The sequence below is a fragment of the Oncorhynchus keta genome, chromosome 24, assembly GCF_023373465.1.
Source record: "Oncorhynchus keta strain PuntledgeMale-10-30-2019 chromosome 24, Oket_V2, whole genome shotgun sequence".
NCBI lineage: Eukaryota > Metazoa > Chordata > Actinopteri > Salmoniformes > Salmonidae > Oncorhynchus > Oncorhynchus keta.
In genome coordinates, this window is record NC_068444.1 from 35,975,064 (window position 1) to 35,998,442 (window position 23,379).

General features: G+C 43.9%; 1 protein-coding gene across 22 annotated transcripts in view; it reads right to left on the reverse strand.

Annotated features, from left to right (window-relative positions):
• LOC118357460 (neurexin-1a-like) overlaps positions 1 to 23,379 on the reverse strand; it is a 101,594-nt gene that overhangs the window by 43,779 nt on the left and 34,436 nt on the right. For 6 of the 22 annotated variants that reach the window (XM_052478255.1, XM_052478254.1, XM_052478253.1 and 3 more), the window contains 10 exons: positions 22,945 to 23,148; positions 16,248 to 16,370; positions 15,809 to 15,958; positions 7,726 to 7,957; positions 7,302 to 7,492; positions 6,965 to 7,138; positions 5,838 to 5,957; positions 5,553 to 5,734; positions 5,201 to 5,372; positions 1,492 to 1,802 (listed from right to left, as the gene is read on the reverse strand). In XM_052478255.1, coding sequence (XP_052334215.1) covers positions 1,492 to 1,802; positions 5,201 to 5,372; positions 5,553 to 5,734; positions 5,838 to 5,957; positions 6,965 to 7,138; positions 7,302 to 7,492; positions 7,726 to 7,957; positions 15,809 to 15,958; positions 16,248 to 16,370; positions 22,945 to 23,148 — 1,859 coding nt within the window. Of the gene's footprint in view, positions 1 to 121; positions 296 to 1,491; positions 1,803 to 4,134; positions 4,225 to 5,200; positions 5,373 to 5,552; positions 5,735 to 5,837; positions 5,958 to 6,946; positions 7,139 to 7,301; positions 7,493 to 7,725; positions 7,958 to 15,808; positions 15,959 to 16,247; positions 16,371 to 21,367; positions 21,395 to 22,944; positions 23,149 to 23,379 lie in introns of those variants that run through there. The other 16 variants (XM_052478235.1, XM_035734567.2, XM_052478236.1 and 13 more) reach the window with 7 other exon arrangements.

Below are 23,379 nucleotides of genomic sequence, written 5' to 3' on the forward strand. Positions count from 1 at the left end.
AGGGGAAGAGAAAATCGAAAAGGAAAGCGACGGATAGCGAAAGAAAGAGGGAGAGAGAAAAGGGAGAGATGGAGAGATGAAGGCGAAAGATGGTATCATGCCGAAGGAGTAAAATCAGTACCTGAGCAGCCGAACAATGCCAGCGAGCGTCCATGCCTGCCTGACTGCCTAGCTCACACATAACACACACACGGTGTACACACACTGCTCTACTTCAACACACACACACTCTGTTGGCTGCAGCTCTGTCAGCACGGAGAGAAGAGGAGCTATTCTGCATATGTACTGATACACTGACTACCTACCACTGCTGAGAGAGAGAGAGAGAGAGAGAGAGAGAGAGAGAGAGAGAGAGAGAGAGAGAGAGAGAGAGAGAGAGAGAGAGAGAGAGAGAGAGAGAGAGAGAGAGAGAGAGAGAGAGAGAGAGAGAGAGAGAGAGAGAGAGAGAGAGAGAGATGATGCTTCTACCCATATAACACACATGGACATACACGCACACACACAAAAACACACCGATAACACCCAAACTAAACTGAGCAAAGTGAGTCAGAGCAGACTGGAGCAAAACACAAACACACACTCTTTTACATTATTAATAACTCTTGACTTCCTAGGAGAGAGTCTCACTAAACTCATGGCAGCAGGACGAAACACATCAAACACACTCAAAATCACACACACGCCACGCGAACACACACATACACACGTCACATGTACACACGCGTCACACGCGCAATCACACTTGTTCTGATCCACCATTAAGTGGTTTCACTGCTCCTCCCTCTGCTGCAACCGACTGTAACTAAGTACAGCCTACATGTTACCTCTATATGTTTGTGTGTGTCCATGAACACTTGTTGAATACAGCTTGGTTGCTAGGTAACCCCAGCAGCAGATTAGTGTTTCTTATTAAACACACACTCACTGCAACACACACACACAGGCATGCACACACACACACTGCAGCATATCGGGCATACATTCTGTCTGACCTAGTTCCCATCTTGGGATATTGACTCATTTGCAATGCTCTCTGCAAACCAGTTACACCACCAACTACAAACACACACGTCTGAAGTGTAAAAAAGAACACTGTGTCTCACTCCATCACTCAAACCCTCCATCCATCTCGATATATTATTGATGCCTGAGGCTCTGCTCACAGCTCTGCATTCCATTATTTATGTCTGAGGTATACACAAAGGAGCTATACACTTTGGAGCACGAGAGAGTGAGAGAAAGAGAGAGAGAGAAAGAATATCTAAGAGGGTTCACTATCTCCATGGCAACTCGCATCATTGGAAATGATTATTTTTCAGAGTGCGTCAGACTATTTCATAACCCAGAATCCCTCTCCACACACAAACAGAGCCTGTTCACTATAACCTCCTGACAGGTAATAGCAGATACAGTTTATAGTATCTATATCTGCGAGGTTATGATTTGCTCAATTAGCCTGTTTATGCCTTAGTGTCATAGTTAGTTTCCTACCTGCTGCGTAGTTCCTCCTCCTTGCTTCCTGTTTGTGGCGGTTGTCGTGGTGATGTCGCCGGCATTGGCGGCGGGGTCTGATCGGTTTGCCCCGGCGGCAGCGCTGGATTGGGGCGTGATGGAGGAGGGCATGTCCCCAACCAATCGCGTGCTGCCCTCCAGGCGGATGTGGGCGTGTCCTTCGGCAGCCATGTTGAGTATCTTCAGTCCGTTGTAGTAGAGACCGGCCATCTGACCCTGGAACTGACCTGCTTCCTTTCCTCTTCCCACCGTCACCGTCGTCTGGCTGTTGAAGATGGTCAGCTGGCGGCCTGGACACACACACACACACACAAACACACAGACACACACACACACACACACACACAAACACACACACACGCATACATATGAGTCGTCGGTGTGATGATAATATACACGTTAAATCGTAATGTTAGCGTGTTGTAAGTATGAACAAAGGCTGAGATGTACTGTGGAAATGGGGGGCTGGAGGAAGAGAGGAGGAGGAAAAGAAGACGATGAAGGAGGATGAAAGGAAGAGTAGGATGAAGAGAGAGGACATGAGATAGCTGAGAGATGGTTGCTCTTGGAGACGCATCAGGAGCAAGTCATCATGTTGATCGGACATATCGATTGATTTCCCTCAAAATATGGTTATTACAGCCTTATGAAGCCCTAAGAAGCCAAATGAAGCGTTATAAAGCCATATGAAGCTCTATGAAGCATGCACAGGTCATAGCTTTGTCTCTGGTCACTGGTAAAGGGACTTCAGGTATTTAAAGGAGCTCTGCTGAAGTTTGAGGTTAATAAAAAAAAACAATGCATTTAACATCTCTCAAGTCTTTTACAAGTAATATCTGATTATGAACTTTGTTCAACACTGATATGTGGTATCACTTCAGAATGACTCCTCGCAATAAAGCATTTATATCACGGAGGAGTAAATAGTTTATTCATCATTTATTGATCATTACTCCCACATTTGTACATTTTTAGTAATCTAGTTATTCACACATTTCTAAATCCCTTTTAACGTATTTAATATTGACTCATAAAGGCCATTCAGAAGATGTGTCATATATGTCCTTATAAACCATTTACTAATCATCCGTCAACTCTTTGCATGGCCTCGTCTTAAGTGTGGGCTATTTATAGATACTTTATAAACATCTTGAGTGACTGGTGTACTTTCTCACAAAAAGATGGACATGCCATTGGTAGACATCCCCCCAGAAAACCTCTACCAAAACCAAAGTGTGGATTGCAGTCACTCCTTCGAGCAGTGTAATCTTAGAATTTGGTCAGCTCCGTGGGTCCACATATGTTAGAAATCGCCACCCTCGCTAAAGGAAACCCTCAGCCAACGGCCCCACCCGCTAACTTCCCCGCGTGCATGAAGCAGTCAAAGTTAAAGCACCGCTTTCACCCAATCCTGGTGCGGCCAAATAACCAGTGACGAAAACCCAAACACCAGAACTACCGCTGCTTGTTATCCCACACGTTCCATGCCGTCGCGGGAGATTCCGGTTGAACGGCAGAATGATTCCATGAAAGATGAGGAGCAGTCCGTAGACTGCCGACGAGGTAAAAGAAACAAATATCTGAATACATTATCGTGCTGAACTATTCAATTACGTTTAAAGGAGTTTACTACCCTTTAAAAGCCCAGTAGAGGTACAGCCAAACAAAGCCGTGTGTGAACATAGTCTGTGGTTAAAAGACTGAAGCACTGGAAGCATTTCAAGGTCCAATTCAGGCGTTTTGTATCTCAATACAGCCTAAAATCATTTCTGGGTAACAATGTACCTTACTGTTATCAGTTTTCCCCTCCCCACTCAGACCACTCACAGACAGTCGTAGCTAAATTCTTGTTTGAGAAATTGCTCTTTGCTGTTATTGTTCATTTTTGACCATCTTAATTGAAAACAATCACAGTAAGGTACTTAATTGTTTTTTTTAAAACCAGAAATGATTTTATATTGAGATAAAAAATGACTGTATTGGACCTTTTTAAGGAGCATCAGGTACTGTTGGAATGTCTACCAATGGTATGTCCATCTTTTTGTGAGAAATTGCACCGGTCACTCAAAACACTTATAAACCATTTAGAAAGTAGAAATATTCAACACTTTTCATCAGGACACGCAACAAGACTTAACTAATGTTTAACTGATGGTTTATAAGGACCTATATTAAACATCTTATGAATGGAGTAATGATTAATAGATGATGAATAAACTATTTACTAATCCATTATAAATGGTTTATTACGAGGAGTTACCCTAAAGCGAAGCCTTTAAATGTTTACAATTGGAGAAACAGCATTATGACAGAATCTTAATAAAGCCCTTTTTATCTGTACTAGTTTCACAGTTATTCAGATGAATCTTCCCATTGTCCCTTTAACCTGGTATTATCAACCTCTCTCTAGCTACAGTTTACAGTAAATTACTGTATTACAGAACAGTACAGTTACACTACAGTTTACACAGTCTGACAATATTACACTCTAACAGCTACTGTAATGTTTAAACTTAGTTATGAATTTAGAATTTTAGATGTTAGTTGATGGTCACAGTTTCAACTTGCTTCCAGGTTGACTTTTAAGCTAAAAGTTTTAAGTAATTTTAATGATGTTTTTACCTTTGTCGAATAGCCAATCGTCAACTACTCGACCGAGTCGATAGGGGATTCTCTGTCTAGCGATGGCCAGGCGCTCGTTATCAATGTTGCCTTTAATTTAAAGATGAAAACACAGTAATTACGCACATCAACACCTGGCACAGGAGCTGGACAACAAAATGAACATCCATGAAGAGAAAGTCAAAGTCCTGACCAAGGTCCTGTTAGTCGGTCCGAACATTGTTGCTGTGTCTTAATTTCAATAAGAGTTACGATCAGGAGCAGCAACCGAGCGGACATTGACTTTCTGTTCATGGGCTTTGATTTAAAGAGACATTTAAACAGTTAATTATCATCTGACAGACAGGAGTTTAGAGAGTTTGATAAAACAACAGAATAATAACGATAATCATTGTTAAAGCTAACAGATCAACCCTCATACACCTCTCTGTCTAGTGTTTAGCCGTTTAGCTAACATCTAACTAAATAACTCTCGAAAATATATGATTACTACTTTTATATAAAAACAACAACAAAATGTTTAAAAACCCAATGCAAAAAAAATAAAAATACAATCATTTTTTCTCTTTGTTTTTGTTTCAGTCTAGTTTACTCAGAAAATGAAATGTTTATTGTGTTGCTGTTTGGCCAAATGCCCCAATGGCTATTATTATTATTTTTTAAATAAAACACAACTACTACCTGTATTAAATGTTTACATGGTTCATTTACGTATCACACTATTTAACATAGCAACATAAATTACCAGTCATGTCAGTACAGACTCCCTGGAGTCAAGGCAACCTGGGGAAGTGTTACTTCATATGTCTTTTTTTAATGTTTTAACAGGAAAATTACATCATAACATAGACATTTGATCTTCAGCAAGTCATAACAAAAGTCCTAATAGTAACATAGCTATGATGTAGTAATAACATCAGCAACAGCAACATTACAACACCCTTATATTAATACTGAAAGAAATACTTACGGTATACAGTCACTTCCTTTTATTCAGGAAGTAAAGCGAAGCCCTGTAGTGTGATTGGCTGTGACAGGCGGGGTGTAGGCTGTGGTCGGTCCTTACCTGAGGGGTAACGCTCTATGATTGGCAGGTCGTCCAGCTGCAGGGTTGCGTTGCCTCCGCTGCGGGTAAACCGAACTATGTGGTACTTCCCATCATTAACGGATTTAGCAGTCTCTTCAATGTTGATGTCATCTGTCCCCACGTTAAACACTACCCTAATATTTCCTTTATCCTGAGGAGTGAAAAATAGACACAGAGAGAGAGAGAGATCAAGGGACAGAAAGGGATAGAGAAAGAGGATAGGAAGGGAGGATTTATAGTTGGTAGTGTAGCAGAGTGCTGATTTGAGGAAGACAGAGCGCAGTTCCACGGGGATTTTGTAGAGGCCAGTGTTAAACAATGTAATCCTTACTATCTGTAGCTGTAGGTAGTCCCCCAGTCCCGAGGCACTGTCGACCCGTAGCAGGGTAGCGTGTTTCTGCTGTGTGCTGAAGCCCAGCGCGAGCCGGTCAGCCCGTGTACTGGGGCGCTCGTTAGGAGGCCAGGTGTACACAATCACACCCCCATCACGACCAAAGATATACGTGGTCCCCGCTGTGGACAACAGATTTACATGACTTGTTGTCAAATGAGCAGAAACAGGATGTAGTAAACAGGAAATAGGTCATAGGACTAGAAGAAGAAAAAAGTGACTCACCGTCATTGCAGAGCGGTCCTCCGAATGATGTCATACTGCAATCACAGCTAAATCCCTCCCACTGCTGCAAACACACGCCCTGATTGGAGCAAGAGTCTTCCTGACAGGTAGTACTGGGACCTGGAAAGACAAATCCTTTAACTTCTAAACGATGAAGGCTAATGTCAACCAGAGGCTGCTGAAAGTAAGAAAATAATCAGAATAAGCCAGTAAAAATGCTCTGGTTAAAATTGACAAGAAAAAATATATTAATTCCAAAATCTTTGTGAATCATTCCATTAAGAGGTGATCCTCATTGAAAATGAATAGCACTTTTGGATTGTTGAATTGGATATCCAATTCACTGGACATCCTGTAGCTGTCCATGAGGTTGGCCAGCCCTAGGTTAGATACAGGGAGGGAGAGGTCAAACAGAAGAGGGTGGGGTTAGAAGCAGGGGGTGGGGTTAGAATCATGCGTCCAAGTGAGGGAGGTGCAGGGTGTGTGGTCTAAATTAAACAGTAATGGCGTCACTGAGGGGATGATGTCACTATGGTGACGTGGACAGGTTACGTCAGAGCACACCACACACATGCACCCACAAATGTAACCGAGGTGGCTTGCGTAATGGGTACCCTTGCCTGAGACCTGAGCACATATGTTAGCTGAGCAAATGCATAAACTTTAGCTTAGCAGGCTAACACAGACGTGTGGTGCGCAGGAGGCCCAGGTTTGAACCCAGTCGATCACAAGCGCACACAGACACATACACGCACACACAGAGCGATCTACCTTGCAAGTCAGCTTTCATCAATGCAACTTTCGCCAGCCGAAAACAAAAACAAAACAACGACAAGCAAAATATGTTAGATGGTTAGTAAAAGCAAAGCATAGAAATGCCTGTAAAAAAAAAAATAAAAAAAAACGGAGAGTGCAAAAGAGAGAGAAAGAGGGAAGAATCTCCAACATAATAAAAACAGCTGTTAGCTGGAGCAATAGTGAAGGAATGAGTAAAAAAAAAAGAAGAAGCTATGATATGCATTGGTAAGGAGAATGTCCTGGTATGTGTGTGTCTCTACTTTTTGTTGTGTAGGTACTCATGGTTTGTGTGTGTGTGTGTGTGTGTGTACCTGTGTGTGTGTGTGTACCTTCACAGCCCCTTTCCACTTGTCCGGTGGTAGCTAGAGCATCGGCCAGCAGGTCGGGTAGTCGGCCGTTAAGGTCAACGGTTGCTAAGCAACCCTGGAAGCCTTCCCGGGAGTGGACGAGCTTGGGAAGGTCCCTATACATCTCCTTAGCCACCCCCCCTACGTACAGGTCACCTATAGGAACACAGCATAACTTGAGTGACAGCTCCATGCGACAAAAAAAAAAAAGCTGACAGTACTGCCCTCTGCTGTTAGGGAACAAGGGCTGAGGCAGAGAGATTCCATAGTAGTAGAAGGGTAGTATGGTATGTACAGTGTGTGTGTGTGTGTGTGTTACCTTTGAGATCCAGGTTCTTGGCCCCCATAGTGGTCTGTGTAGTGACCTTGGTATCTATCTTAACAGTGTGCAGGTTGTTGGTGTCTCTGGATATGAGCACATTGTGCCAGTGGTTGTCATTCAGAGGAGAGTTGGAGTTCCCTTTGATCAGGTGTGCCCCGTTCCCCAGGTCGGACACATAGTGGAGGTAGCTGGGGAGGGTGATTAGGATTACAATATTATAATATGAACTGTATATCCATGAATTGTCGATAGTTGTCCCACTCTGACATGTCCCTTCACCAAACGGTTTCAACCTCCTCTGTTGTACAGTATCAGTAATGTAAATAGTAGCTATAGGTAGTTAGCTATCCTCTGTTGTACGGTATCAGTAGTAGACAGACTACAGTATCAATAGGTAGTTAAGTGAGTAATTATGCCGTACCCTTTGACCAGCTCCACCACTATGAAGTCGTTTCCGTCTCCTCTGTTGTAGAGTACGAGTCCGTCAGGGGAGGTGGTTTTGAACTGGAGGAACAGGTGCATGGAGTAGTAGGCCTGGAGCGTGGGCAGGGTCACGTAGCTCGACCGTGACCTGAACGTAACCGGGTCCGCCACGATACTCTTATAACCAATCACAGCGTTCAGTTCGCAATAGTCGATGTCACCATTCTTACCTAGGATCAAGAGGACCAAGGATGAGATGTGCGTGTGTTCTCTGGTCTTACGGTGGTCTATATAAGGCGTGTCATTCAGCATGAGGTGTGTGGAGTTGTGTACAGTGCATTCAGAAAGCATTCGCACCCCTTGACTTTTTCCACATTTTGTTGTTACAGCCTAAATTTAAAATGGATCAAATTTAGATTTTTGTCCTCACTGGCCCACACACAATACCCCATAATGTTAAAGTAGAATTATGTTTTTGAAGTGTTTACAAATGAATAGAAAATGAAAACCTGAAGTATTCAACTACTTTGATATGGTAAGCCTAAATACAGTAGTCAGCCACCCATTGTGCAAGTTCTCCCACTTAAAAAGATGAGAGAGGCCTGTAATTTTCATCACAGGTACACTTCAACTATGACAGACAAAATGAGAGAAAAAAATCCAGAAAATCACATTGTAGGATTTTTAATGCATTTATTTGCAAATTATGTTGGAAAATAAGTATTTGGTCACCTACAAACAAGCAAGATTTCTGTCTCTCACAGACCTGTAACTTCTTCTTTAAGAGGCTCCTCTGTCCTCCACTCGTTACCTGTATTAATGGCACCTGTTTGAACTTGTTATCAGCATAAAAGACACCTGTCCACAACCTTAAACAGTCACACTCCAAACTCCACTATGGCCAAGACCAAAGAGCTGTCAAAGGACACCAGAAACAAAATTGTAGACCTGCACCAGGCTGGGAATACTGAATCTGCAATAGATATGCAGCTTGGTTTGAAGAAATCAACTGTGGGAGCAATTATTAGGAAATGGGAGACATACAAGACCACTGATAATCTCCCTCGATCTGGGGCTCCACGCAAGATCTCACCCCGTGGGATCAAAATGATCACAAGAACGGTGAGCAAAAATCCCAGAACCACACGGGGGTACCTAGTGAATGACCTGCAGAGAGCTGGGACCAAAGTGACAAAGCCTACCATCAGCAAGGGCATTGAAGATGAAACATGGCTGGGTCTTTCAGCATGACAATGATCCCAAACACACCGCCCGGGCAACGAAGGAGTGGCTTCGTAAGAAGCATTTCAAGGTCCTGGAGTGGCCGAGCCAGTCTCCAGATCTCAACTCCACAGAAAATCTTTGGAGGGAGTTGAAAGTCCGTGTTGCCCAGCAACAGCCCCAAAACATCACTGCTCTAGAGGAGATCTACATGGAGGAATGGTCCAAAATACCAGCAACAGTGTGTGAAAATCTTGTGAAGACTTACAGAAAATGTTTGACCTCTGTCATTGCCAACAAAGGGTATATAACAAAGTATTGAGATAAACTTTTGTTGTTGACCAAATACTTATTTTCCACCATAATTTTCAAATAAATTCATAAAAAAATCGTACAATGTGATTTTCTGGATTTTTTTCTTCTCATTTTGTCTGTTATAGTTGAAGTGTACCTATGATGAAAATTACAGGCCTCTCTCATATTTTTAAGTGGGAGAACATGCACAATTCGTGGCTGACTAATTACTTTTTTGCCCCACTGTATGTAAGTAGTAAATAAATAAGTAAAAGTAAAAATGTCCTTACCAAGTCACATAATAAGTTGCATGGACTCACTCAATGAGCAATAACAGTGTTTAACATGATTTTTGAATGACTATCTCATCTCTGTACCCTACACATACAGATAATTGTAAGGTCCCTCAGTTGAGCAGTGAATTTCAAACCCAGGGAGGTTTTCCAATGCCTTGCAAAGAAGGGAACCTATGGTTAGATAGGGGGAAAAAAGCAGACATTAAATATCCCTTTGGGCATGGTGAAGTTATTAATTACACTTTGGATGGTGTATCACTACACCCCGTCACTACAAAGATACAGACGTCCTTCCTACCTCATTTGCCAGATAGGAAAGAAACCAATCAGGGATTTCACCATGAGGCTAATGGTGAGTTTAATACAGATACAGAGTTTAATGGCTGTGATAGGAGAAAACTGAGGATGGATCAATACTAACTTAACTGACAGAGTGTAAAGAATGAAGCCTGTACAGAATACAAATATTCCAAAACACGCATCCTGTTTGCAACAAGGCACGAAAGTAATGTTGCAAAAAATGTGGCAAAGAAATGTACTTTTTGTCCTGAATACAAAGTCATATGTTTGAGGCAAATCCAATACAACACAGTACTGAGTACCATTCTCCATATTTTCAAGCATAGTGGTGTCTGCATCATGTTATGGGTATGCTTGTAACCATTAAGGACTGGGGAGTTTTTCAGGATAAAAAAGGAATGGAGCTAAGCCCAGGCAATATCCTAGAGGAAAACGTGGTTCAGTCAGATACTGGGAGATTAAATCACATTTCAGCCGGACAGTAACCTAAAACACAAGGCCAAATCTACACTGGAGCCGCTTACCAAAAAGACAGTCAATGTTCCTGAGTGGCCGAGTTACAGTTTTGACTTAGATGGCCTTGAAAATCTATGGCAACCTACAAATGGTTGTCTAGCAATGATCAATAACAATTTGACAGAGCTTGAAGAATTTTGTGCAAATGTTGCACAATCCAGACTTACCCAGAAAGACGCAGAGCTGTAATCGCCAAAGGTCATTCTGTATTGATTCGAGGTGTTGAATACTTATCTAATCAAGGTATCTTAGTGTTTTATTTTCATTATTTATTTTTAGAAATGTTCAAATGTTTTCTACACTTTGACATTAGAGTATTTCCTAACACCACTTCCACTTCCTAACACCACAAAATGTGGAAAAAGTCAAGGGGTGTGAATACTTTCTGAAGGCACTATATGTGTAAGGTTTGTGTGTTGGTATAAGTTGTGTGTGTAGGTGTGTGCTCTGTCCTTCCAGAGGTCTACGTAGGGCATGCCGTTGAGGGTGAGGTCTGTGTAGGTATGTCTACACATTGATTCAAGTATACTGCATTCAGAAAGTAAATCAGACCCCTTGACTTTTTCCACATTTTGTTACGTTAAAGCTTTATTCTAAAATTGATTACATCGTTTCCCCCCTTATAAATCTATCCTCAATACCCCATAATGACAAAGCAAAACCAGGTTTTTAGAAATATTTGCAAACTTTTGCAAAATTTTAGTGAGTACTTTGTTGTAGCACCTTTGGCAGCGATTACAGCCTTGAGTCTTCTTGGGTATGACGCTACAAGCTTGGCACACCTGTATTTGGGGAGTTTCTCCCATTATTTTCTGCAGATCCACTCAAGCTCTGTCAGGTTGGATGGGGAGCGTCACCGCACAGCAATTTTTTAGGTATTTCCAGAGATGTTAGATAGGGTTCAAGTCTGGGCTCTGGCTGGGCCACTCAAGGATATTCAGAGACGTGTCCTGAAGCCACTCTTGCATTGTCTTGGCTGTGTGCTTGGGGTTATTGTCCTGTTGGAAGGTGAACCGAGTTCCTGAGGTCCTGAGTTCTCCGGAGCAAGTTTTCATCAAGGATCTCTCTTTACTTTGCTCCATTTATCATTTATTTATCCTTACTAGTTTTCCAGTCCCTGCCGCTGAAAAACATCCCCACTCATGCTGCTGCCACCACCATCATTCACTGTAGGGATCGTGGAGGGTTTCCTCCAGATGTGACACTTGGCATTCAGGTCAAAGAGTTCAATATTGGTTTCATCAGTCCAGAGAATCTTGTTTCTCATGGTCTGAAAGTCCTTTAGGTGCCTTTTGGCAAACTCCACGCGTGCAGTCATGTGCCTTTTACTGAGGAGTGGCTTCCGTCTGGACACTCTAACATAAAGGCCTGATTGGTGGAGTGCTGCAGAGATGGTTGTCCTTCTGGAAGGTTCTCTAATCTCCACAGAGGAACTCTGGAGCTCTGTCAGAGTGACCATCGGGTTCTTGGTCACCTCCCTAAACAAGTCCTATCTCGCCCGATTGCTCAGTTTGGCCGGGTGGCCAGCTCTAGGAAGAGTCTTGGTGGTTCTTGGGGACCTTCAATGCTGCAGACATGTTTTGGTAGCCTTCCCCAGATCTGTGCCTCGACACAATCCTGTCCCGGAGCTCTACGGACAATTCCTATGACCTCACTGCTTGGTTTTTGCTCTGACATGCACTGTCAACTCTGAGACCTTATATAGACAGGTGTGTGCCTTTCCAAATCATGTTGAATCAATTGAATTTACCACAGGCGGACTCCAGTGAAGTTGTAGAAACATCTCGAGGATGATCAATGGAAACAGGATGCACCTGAGCTCAATTTCGAGTCTACTAGCAAAGGGTCTGAAATACTTATGTAAATAAGTTTTTCTGTTTTTTAATATGAATACATCTGTTAAAATGTCTAAAAACCTGTTTTTCTTTGTCATTGTGGGGTATTGTGTGTAGATTGATGAGGAAAACAATGAGTTTAATCCATTTTAGAATAAGGCAGTAACATAACAAAATGTGGAAAAAGTCAAAGGGTCTGAATACTTTCCGATGGCACTGTATGTGTGTGTAAGGTGTGTGTAGGCGTGTGTTCTCTATCCTTACAGAGGTCTATAGGGAATGCCTATCAGCGTGAGGTGCATGTAAGGTGTGTCTGAACTCTGGTTTTACAGCGGCCTACGTATGGCATGTCATTCAGCGTAAGTGCAGATGTGTATGTTTAAGGTGTGTGGGTATAAGTAGTGTTGGTAGCTGAATACTCTGTTCTTACAGAGGTCTGGGGCATGCCGTTGAGGGTTCAGGTGTGTGTAAGGCAGGGGTGTCAAACTCATTTTGCCCCGGGGGCCGCATTCAGCCTTCAACAAGGTCCGGAGGGGCGCACAAAAAATTGGCTATATTTCCTCGCTGTGAACATTTTCGATGCTCCCTGACTGTCTAGCTTTCATTTGGGTGATTATTAGCAAGCTGGACACAGTCAATAAACAGTATGAATATACAATAGGTCCATTATCCTTCCTACACAGTTTCGATTTGGTTTTAGTCATTGTTAAGTATTTTAGTTGTTTTCCCCCACTGAGTGTATAAAACATGAAGAACACCTTCCTAATATTCAGTTGCAACCCTCCCCCTTTTGCCTTTAGAACAGCCTCAATTTGTCGGGGCATGACCTCTACAAGGTGTTGAAAGCATCCCAGAGGGATGCTGGCCCATGTTGACTCAAGTTGGCTGGATGTCCTTTGGGGTTGGCCCATTCTTGATACACATGGGATATCAATCAATCAAATGTATTTATAAAGCCCATTTTACAGCAGCAGATGTCACAAAGTGCTTATATAGAAATCCAGCCTAAAACCACAAACAGCAATGCAGATGTAGAAGTACAGTGGCTAGGAAAAACTCCCTAGAAGCAGGAACCTAGGAAGAAACCTCGAGAGGAACCAGGCTCTGAGGGGTGGCCAGTCCTCTTCTGGCTGTGCTGGTGGAGATTATACAGTGCCTTGCAAAAGTATTCATCCCCTTTTGCATTTCTCCTATTTTGTTACATTACAACCTGTAATTTAAATGGATTTTTATTTGGATTTCATGTAATGGACATATACAATATAGTCCAAACTGGTGAAGTGAAATGAAAAAAATAACTTGTTACATTTTTTGTTTTAAATTTATACGTTATTTTGCCAGGTAAGTTGACTGAGAACACGTTCTCATTTGCAGCAACGACCTGGGGAATAGTTACAGGGAAGAGGAGGGGGATGAATGAGCCAATTGTAAACGGGGGATTATTAGGTGACCGTGATGGTTTGAGGGACAGATTGGGAATTTAGCCAGGACACCAGGGTTTAACACCCCTACTCTAACGATAAGTGCCATGGGATCTTTAATGACTTCAGGACACCCATTTAACGTCCCATCCGAAAGACGGCACCCTACACAGGGCAGTGTCCCCAATCACTGCCCTGGGGCATTGGGATAATGTTTTAGACCAGAGGAAAGAGTGCCTCCTACTGGCCCTCCAACATTTAAAATGGAAAAACAGTGTGTATTCAACCCCTTTGCTATGAAGTCCCTAAATAAGATCTGGTGCAACCAATTACCTTCAGAAGTCACATAATTAATTAACCAAAGTCCACCTGTGTGCAATCTAAGTGTCACATGATCTGTCACATGATCTCAGTGTATATATATATACACCTGATCTGAAAGGACCCAGAGACTGCAACATCTCTAAGCAAGAGGCATCACCAAGCAAGTGGCACCATGAACACCAAGGAGCTCCCCAAACAGGTCAGGGACAAAGTTGTGGAGAAGTACAGATCAGGGTTGGGTTATAAAAAAATATCCGGAACTTTGAACATCCCACGGAGCACCATTAAATCCATTATTAAAAAATGGAAAGAATATGGCACCACAACAAACCTGCCAAAAGAGGGCCGCCCACCAAAACTCACAGACCAGGCAAGGAGGGCATTAATCAGAGGTCAACAAAGAGACCAAAGATAACCCTGAAGGAGCTGCAAAGCTCCACAGCGGAGATTGGAGTATCTGTCCATAGGGCCACTTTAAGCTGTACACTCCACAGAGCTGGGCTTTACAGAAGACCGGCCAGAAAAAAGCCATTGCTTAAAGAAAAATATAAGCAAACATGTTTGGTGTTCGCCAAAAGGCATGTAGGAGACTCCCCAAACATATGGAAGAAGGTACTCTGGTCAGATGAGATTAAAATTACGCTTTTTGGCCAAGGAAAATGCTATGTCTGGCGCAAACCCAACCCCTCTCATCACCCCGAGACAACCATCCTCACAGTGAAGCATGGTGGTGGCAGCATCATGCTGTGAGGATGTTTTTCATCAGCAGGGACTGGGAAACTGGTCAGAATTGAAGGAATGATGAATGGCGCTAAATACAGGGAAATTCTTGAGGAAAAACTGTTTGTCTTCCAGAGATTTGAGACTGGGATGCAGGTTTACCTTCCAGCAGGACAATGATACTAAGCATACTGCTAAAGCAACACTCGAGTGGTATAAGGTGAAATATTTAAATGTCTTGGAATGGCCTCGTCAAAGCCCATCCAATTGAGAATCTGTGGTAGGACTTAAAGATTGCTGTACACCAGTGGAACCCATCCAACTGGAAGGAGCTGGAGCAGTTTTGCCTTGAAGAATGGGCAAAAATCCCAGTGGCTAGATGTGCCAAGCTTATAGAGATATACCCCAAGAGACTTGCAGCTGTAATTGCTGCAAAAGGTGGCTCTACAAAGTATTGACTTAGGAGGGAAGGGGGGTGAATAGTTATGCATGCTCAAGTTTTCCTTCTTTTGTCTTATTTCATGTTTGTTTCACAATAAAAAATATTTTGCATCTTCAAAGTGGTAGTAGGCATGTTGTGTAAATCAAATGATACAAACTCCCCCAAAATATATTTTAATTACAGGTTGTAAGGCAACAAAATAGGAAAAATGCCAAGGGGGTGAATACTTTCGCAAGCCACTGTAAGAGTACATGGCCATTAAGGGAAACTGTTGAGTGTGAACAACTCTACCGTGTTGCAGTTCTTGACCCAAACTGGTGCTCCTGGCACCTCCTACCATACCCTGTTCAAATGTACTTACATTTCTTTGTCCCGACCTTTCACCCCCTGAACGGCACAATCCGTGCACAATCCATGTCTTCAATGTCTTTAGGTTTAAAAATCCTTCTTTAACGTGTCTCCTACCCTTCATCTACACGGATTGAAGTGGATTTAACAGGTGACATCAATAAGGGATCATAGCTTTCATCTTTCACCTGGATTCACCTGGTCAGTTTATGTCATGGAAAGACCAGGTGTTCTTAATGTTTTGTATTTGTACACATATATATTTATTATTTCTTACTCAAACCACCGGCCTACGGGCTGTATGTTTGACACCCCTGGTGTAAGGTGTGCGTAAGGCGTGTGTAGGTGTGTACTCTGTCCTTACAGAGGTCTATGTAAGGCATCCCGTTGAGGGTGAGGCCCTGCAGATGCCCTATGAAGTTGGAGGGCACAGCGGGCATGAAGCGCTTCTCCGTCACAATGCCTGTCTCCACGTTGTGGAACTCCAGCTGGGTGTGGTCGCCTGCCATCTGACCTGGAGGGGTTAGAGGTCAGGAGTCAGGGGAGAGATTAGCAGACTGGGGTCAAATACATTCAAACACTTGAGGTGCGCTTGATTTAGCTTGACCAGCGTCTCGGGTGAGTGGAGTTTGCACTTTTGGGAATATTCCTTTGGTTACATTGGACCAGGTAAGCTAAATACAAGACACTTTAAGTGCTTGTATGTATTTAAGCCAGGTCTGCAGGTTATGGGTTTGAGGACAGTGGTTAAGGTTAGGACTGAAAGGTCAGGGTTGACAGTGTTGGGGGGATGCTATGGTTACCTTCTACAGGTTGCAGGTCGTCGACGGTGAGTTTGAGGCTTTTCCCACGACGCACCACTCTGACCGTGTGCCACTCATTATCATTCAGCCCCACCCCCGCAAAGATGGTCTCTGGACCCTTACCTACACACATTCCAGTTAGTTAATACACACACATACCTGTACACAGACAAACACCTTAGACATTCTTTCACACACCCACACAGGCACACAGGTAGGCAGGCACACACACCCATGTCTCCTGCCATAGAGTCCTACCGTTTCAGCCACATGGTGGCACTAGATATTCAGCCCTGTAGCTAGAAGGGCTTGATGGAGAGCTGGCATACAGCAGGAAGAATATTCTCCATCCATCGCTCTCTTTTTCCCTCCTGTCTTCTCTCCCTCTTTGTCTCACTGTCCAGCTCTCTCTCTATGTCTCTCTCTCTCTCTGTCAGTCCTTTCATCCCCCCTCTCAGTACATCTCTTCTTATTTCTTGTCTCCCCCTGTCAGTCTTTCTCTCTCTCTCTCTCAAATAGTGAAAACTCGCCAGGCTAGACCAGCGTGTGTGTGTGTGTGGAGGGGTGTGGGGGTGGGGTGGGTGGGAGGGGTGGGGGTTGACATATAGGAGTGATGATAAGGCGAGAGGTAAACAGCCTGACAGATTCTGCTGTGGGAAATGTCAGCACCATGACACACACAGACACAAACACATAGCATATTGCTGCATGTGTGAGGTCTCTCTGTGTGTGTACATGCATGTGTGAGTGTGTGTGTGAGGTGTGTTAGGTGTGATTAGTTTTCAGGAGAGGACAGAGGGCTCCCCTGAGGAGTCTCAGCTGTGCTCTGGGCATGAGCATCTCATCCTGTTACCATGGATCACTGCCTGAGAGTGAGTGTGTGTGTGTGTGTGTGTGTGTGTGTGTGTGTGTGTGTGTGTGTGTGTGTGTGTGTGTGTGTGTGTGTGTGTGTGTGTGTGTGTGTGTGTGTGTGTGTGTGTGTGTGTGTGTGAGATAGGGTGAATGGGCTTATGTGAGTATGAGGCAGTGATCCATGTCAACTCGAGAACAGCCAGGACACACACTCACTCACTCACACACACTCACAGGACCAGGGAATGTGGTCATGGAAGAGAGGCTAATTGCGGAACCAATGTCTATGGAACTTATAGAAATCAAATGTATGAAATACATAGTCTTTTGCACGCCCATAGACTGAATGGTGACATTATCATTGAGTTATTGAATGGTATGATCATTCAAAATTGTGGATCTTAATGTTTTTCCTCATAATCACTATCGGACCACCAATACGTTTGCAATTGCAACAAATAATCTTCAAGGAACATCAAAAGTCAGTATAAATTCACAGACAACACAAAGATTCCTTGATGGACTCCCTCTGCCTACCCAATAACTTAGGACAAAAATCCGTTAACCACCTAACTGAGGATCTCAAAATCAATACCTAGATGCAGTTGCATCTAAAAACTAAAAAAAAATGTCTTAAGAAACTAGCTCCCTTACACAGAAAATACCCGAGCTCTGAAGCAAGCTTCCAGAAAATTGGAACGGAAATGGCGCCACACCAAACTGGAAGTCTTCCGACTAGCTTGGATGGAGATGCAAGAAGAGCCCTTCTGCTGCTCGAGTCCTATTTTTCTAACTTAATTGAGGAAAATAAGAACAACGAAATTCCTTTTTGATACTGTGGCAAAGCTAACTAAAAAGCAGCATTGAGAGGATGACTTTCACTTTAGCAGTGATAAATTCATGAACTTCTTTGAGGAAAAGATTATGATTATTAGAAAGCCGGACTCCTCTTTAAACCTGCGTATTCCTCCAAACCTCAGTTGGACACAACTCACAGGACCTAGGATCAAGAGAGAGCTCAGTACTATATCTCTTGACACAATGATGAAAATAATCATGGCCTCTAAACCTTCAAGCTGTATACTGGACCCTATTCCAACTAAACTACTGAAAGAGCTGCTTCCTGTGCTTGGCCCTCCTATGTTGAACATAATAAACTTCTCTCTATTCACCGGATGTGTACCAAACTCACTAAAAGTGGCAGTAATAAAGCCTCTCTTGAAAAAGCCAAACCTTGACCCAGAAAATATAAAAAACTATCGGCCTATATCGAATCTTCCATTCCTCTCAAAGATTTTAGAGAAGGCTGTTGCGCAGCAACTCACTGCCTTCCTGGACAAACAATGGAGGGAAATGCTTCAGTCTGGTTTTGACCCCATCATAGCACTGAGACGGCACTTGTGAAGGTGGTAAATGACATTTTAATGGCATCGGACAGAGGCTCTGCATCTGTCCTCCTCCTAGACCTTAGTGCTGCTTTTGATACCAGTCACCACATTCTTTTGGAGAGATGGAAACCCAAATTGGTCTACACGGACAGTTCTGGCCTGGTTTAGATCTTATCTGTCGGAAAGATACAGTTTGTCTCTGTGAATGGTTTGTCCTCTGACAAATCAACTGTACATTTCGGTGTTCCTCAAGGTTCTGTTTTAGGACCACTATTGTTTTCACTATATATTTTACCTCTTGGGGATGTTATTCGAAAACATAATGTAAACTTTCACTGCTATCGGATGCACACAGCTGTACATTTCAATGAAACATGGTGAAGCCCCATTGCCCCGCTAGAAGCATGTGTTTCAGACATAAGGAAGTGGATGGCTGCAAACTTTCTACTATTCTCGGACAAAACAGAGATGCTTGTTCTAGGTCTTGATCTTCTTTTCTGACAATTAATCTTAATGGGCTGTCTCAAATAAAACTTGAAGGTCACCCTGGACTCTTTTGAAGAACATATCAAGACCATACAGCTTTTTTCCATCTACGTAACATTGCAAAAATCAGAAACTTTCTGTCCAAAAATGATGCAGAAAAATTAATCCATGCTTTTGTCACTTCACTACTGCAATGCTCATTTTCCGGCTACCCGGATAAAGCACTAAATAAACTTCAGTTAGTGCTAAATACTGCTAGAATCCTGACTAGAACCAAAAATTTGATCATATTACTCCAGTGCTAGCCTCTCACTGGCTTCCTGTCAAAGCAAGGGCTGATTTCAAGGTTTTACTGCTAACCTACAAAGCATTACATGGGCACCTACCTCTCTGATTTGGTCCTGCCGTACATACCTACACACGCTACGGTCACAACACTACACATCCCTCAATTTCTAAGCAAACAGCTGGAGGCAGGGCTTTCACTATAGAGCTCCATTTTTATGGAACGGTCTGCCTACCCATGTCAAACACTTTAAGTCTTTACTGAAGACTCATCTCTTCAGTGGGTCATATGATTAGTGTGTCTGGCCCAGGAGTGGGAAGGTGAACGGAAGGCTCTGGAGCAACGAACCGCCCTTGCTGTCTCTGCCTGGCCGGTTCCCCTCTTTCCACTGGGATTCTCTGCCTTAATCCTGAGTCACAGTCTGGTCACCTGGGGGGTTGATTCACTGTTGTGGTCGGCCTGGCTGGGTTGCCCCCCTTGGGAGCAGAGGGCTATACTCGGCCTTGTCTCAGGATGGTAAGTTGGTGGTTGAAGATATCCCTCTAGTGGTGTGGGGGATGTGCTTTGGCAAAGGGGTTATATCCTTCCTGTTTGGCCCTGTCCGGGGGTGTCCTCGGATGGGGCCACAGTGTCTCCTGACCCCTCCTGTCTCACAGTATTTATGCTGCAGTAGTTTATGTGTCGGGGGGCAGGGTCAGTTTGTTATATCTGGAGTACTTCTCCTGTCTATTCGGTGTCCTGTGTGAATCTAAGTGTGCGTTCTCATTCTCTCCTTCTCTCTTTCTTTCTCTCTCTCGGAGGAAGCTAGGACCATGTCCCAGGACTACCTGACATGAGGACTCCTTGCTGTCCCCAGTCCACCTGGCCATGCTCCTGCTCCAGTTTCAACTGACCTGAGCCCTAGGACCGTGAGGACTACCTGGTGCTCCTTCTCCCCAGTCCACCTGACTGTGCTGCTGCTCCAGTTTCAACTGTTCTGCCAACCATGCTGGTCATGAACATTTGAACATCTTGGTCATGTTCTGTTATAATCCAGCAGATAAGATTAGCCCGGTTCCTCTTAGGTTTCTTCCTAGGTTTTGGCCTTTTAGGGAGCTCTGCTTTTACACCTGCATTGTTTGCTGTTTGGGGTTTTAGGCTGGGTTTCTGTACAGCACTTTGAGATATCAGCTGATTTCAGGGCTATATAAATAAATTTGATTTGATTTGATTTATGAACTCTTGCTATGTTTTATAATCAACTCTGGTTCTTTCCATAGCAGTATTTTAGACTCAAAATGGCTGATAACTTAGGATCATTAGAAAATCATAATCCATTTTGAAGGTTTATATGCTTATAAAAAGCATTATGTTACATACTGCAGATGGAGATAAGAAAGTCGGCTAGTATTGTTCCCATGGCAACACCTTCTCCCTTTGAGAGTACCAGGATACCGTCATAGAGCCGTCTTCCGTGGTGAAAGGACACACACACACACACAAACAGAGCTCAAGTCACAAAAACAACATCCAGACAAACCAAGCCCTCAGACAGAGGGAGAGAGGAAGGGATGGATGGAGGGATGTAAAGGGATGGAGGGATAGAGTCTTTTGTTTCCGGCGTGAAGGAGACATAATTACCCAGAAGCCCTAAGAAGCTTTCGGTCAATCCCGTGATGGAACTCCACACCTTCACACTCCTCGGTACATCTCTGTCTCTCACTCTCTCTTTTCCCATGGCTCTCCTCTGTCTTCCCTCTGTACCTATTTTTCCTGTTCCCTCTTGCCTCCTTCACTAACACCACCCCCACCCCCCCTTTCCTCTCTCGCTCTTCTCTCTTGCCTTTTCTCTAAAATGGCTGCCTTAGTCACCCTGGACTCTAGAAGAAGCATACAGTCGTACATCCACGAACACACACACACACACACACACACACACACACACACACACACACACACACACACACACACACACACACACACACACACACACACACACACACACACACACACACACACACACACACACACACACACACACACACATTCAAACACACGCGCTCACTAACACACACACGCTCACAAACACACACGTACTGAGAGGTAGTGTGAGATGGGGCGTGACTTACTGGCGGTACAGTTAATCCTGATACAGTCTGGAGGGAGAGCAGAGCAGAGGGTTAACGCTGCACAAACACAGAATACCACGCGCTGGGGACAAACACACCAACACACGCAACACACCTCACTGAGAACACACACTCTCCCCACCTCCTGGGGGCAAGCTGGGAGGGGGTTACAGGCCAATCAGAGCAGAGGATATGGTGTTCTGCAATCTGCTCTGAGCAAATGGCATAACAGCACAGTGAATCCAGCAGATAAGATTAGTTGATCTCTGAATTGGCTTGCTCTGTAATTGGCTGAGGGAGAGTGAGAGGTTTCAGTATAAACGGTGTGTCATTGGCTACTCTGGTCAGAGTGATGGCCTCAGTGACCATGACATCCATAACATCAGGACACTGAGGTCGGCGTGGCCCCATATTTCCATCACCTAGCAACAGAGTACCAAATCCCGCCCCTGGTGGAGCAGAGGCTCATGGGAGGTCAGAGGTCATGGTTCCCATAATACCTCAGTGTGTCGGGTGTTGTCAACCACAGCAGAGACGCAGATGCTACAGCCAGAGACCAACACACACCCCTGCATGTGTGTGTGTGTGTGATCTTAGGGGTGCAGTGGTCATCTGGGAGTGAGCAGGGAACGCAGCCTCGGCCCGTGAGGACCAACCCTCTGTTCAACAATACACAGACAGACAGACAGTACAGTACAGCACAATAGTGTGGATGTGAGTGTTTGTGTAATATCAGATTTAGGTGTAAATGTATGTGTGCACCCTATTCTCAGATTATGTGTGTGTACTTAGGTTGACAGTGTCTGTGTGCATCTAGGCTAACAATATGTGTGTATGTGCTTTGATTAAAAGTGTGTGTATGTGTTTACCGAGGTTGACAGTGTATGTGTGTGTATGTGTACCTAGGTTGACGGTATGTGTGTGTGTACCTAGGTTGACAGTGTAGGTGTGTTTGTACCTAGGTTGATGGTATGTGTGTTTGTACCTAGGTTGACAGTATGTGTGTGTTTGTACCGAGGTTGACAGTATGTGTGTGTGTACCTAGGTTGACAGAGTATGTGTGTGTGTACCTAGGTTGACAGTGTATGTGTGTGTGTACCTAGGTTGATGGTATGTGTGTTTGTACCTAGGTTGACAGTATATGTGTGTTTGTACCGAGGTTGACAGTATGTGTGTGTGTACCTAGGTTGACAGTGTATGTGTGTGTGTACCTAGGTTGACAGTGTATGTGTGTGTGTACCTAGGTTGACAGTATGTCTGTGTGTGTGTACCTAGGTTGACAGTATGTCTGTGTGTGTGTACCTAGGTTGACAGTATGTGTGTTTGTACCTAGGTTGACAGTATGTCTGTGTGTTTGTACCTAGGTTGACAGTATGTCTGTGTGTGTGTACCTAGGTTGACAGTATGTCTGTGTGTTTGTACCTAGGTTGACAGTATGTCTGTGTGTTTGTACCTAGGTTGACAGTATGTTTGTGTGTTTGTACCTAGGTTGACAGTATGTCTGTGTGTTTGTACCTAGGTTGACAGTATATCTGTGTATTTGTACCTAGGTTGACAGTATGTCTGTGTGTTTGTACCTAGGTTGACAGTGAGACGGACACGGCCCCCATCCAGCTCCAGTCGGAGCGTGTCGGCTGAGTTCCGTGATGTTGTTGCCATGAGAACACCGTAGGCCCGCTGGGAGCGAAACCGTAGCGACACGTCCTCCGCCTCGGTGTGCATCGCTACGGGCAACTGGACCTTCATAAACTTACTACCATCATAGGACAGGATGGTCGCATCTAGAGTAGGGCAGGAAGCAGAAGAAGACATGAATATCTGCCAGTGACAAGAAAAGACAAGTCCAGACCAACCCAGCCCAGTCCAGATGACACCAAATCAAGCCAGTGTCTCCAGTTTGATTTAAATGCCAGAAAATAAATCAAATTTAAAGCTGCTTATTTTCCATGAGACGGCTGAGAGAGAGATGGTTCTATCCTTTTTCTCTGTTTCTACCTTTCTCTGATCCTTCG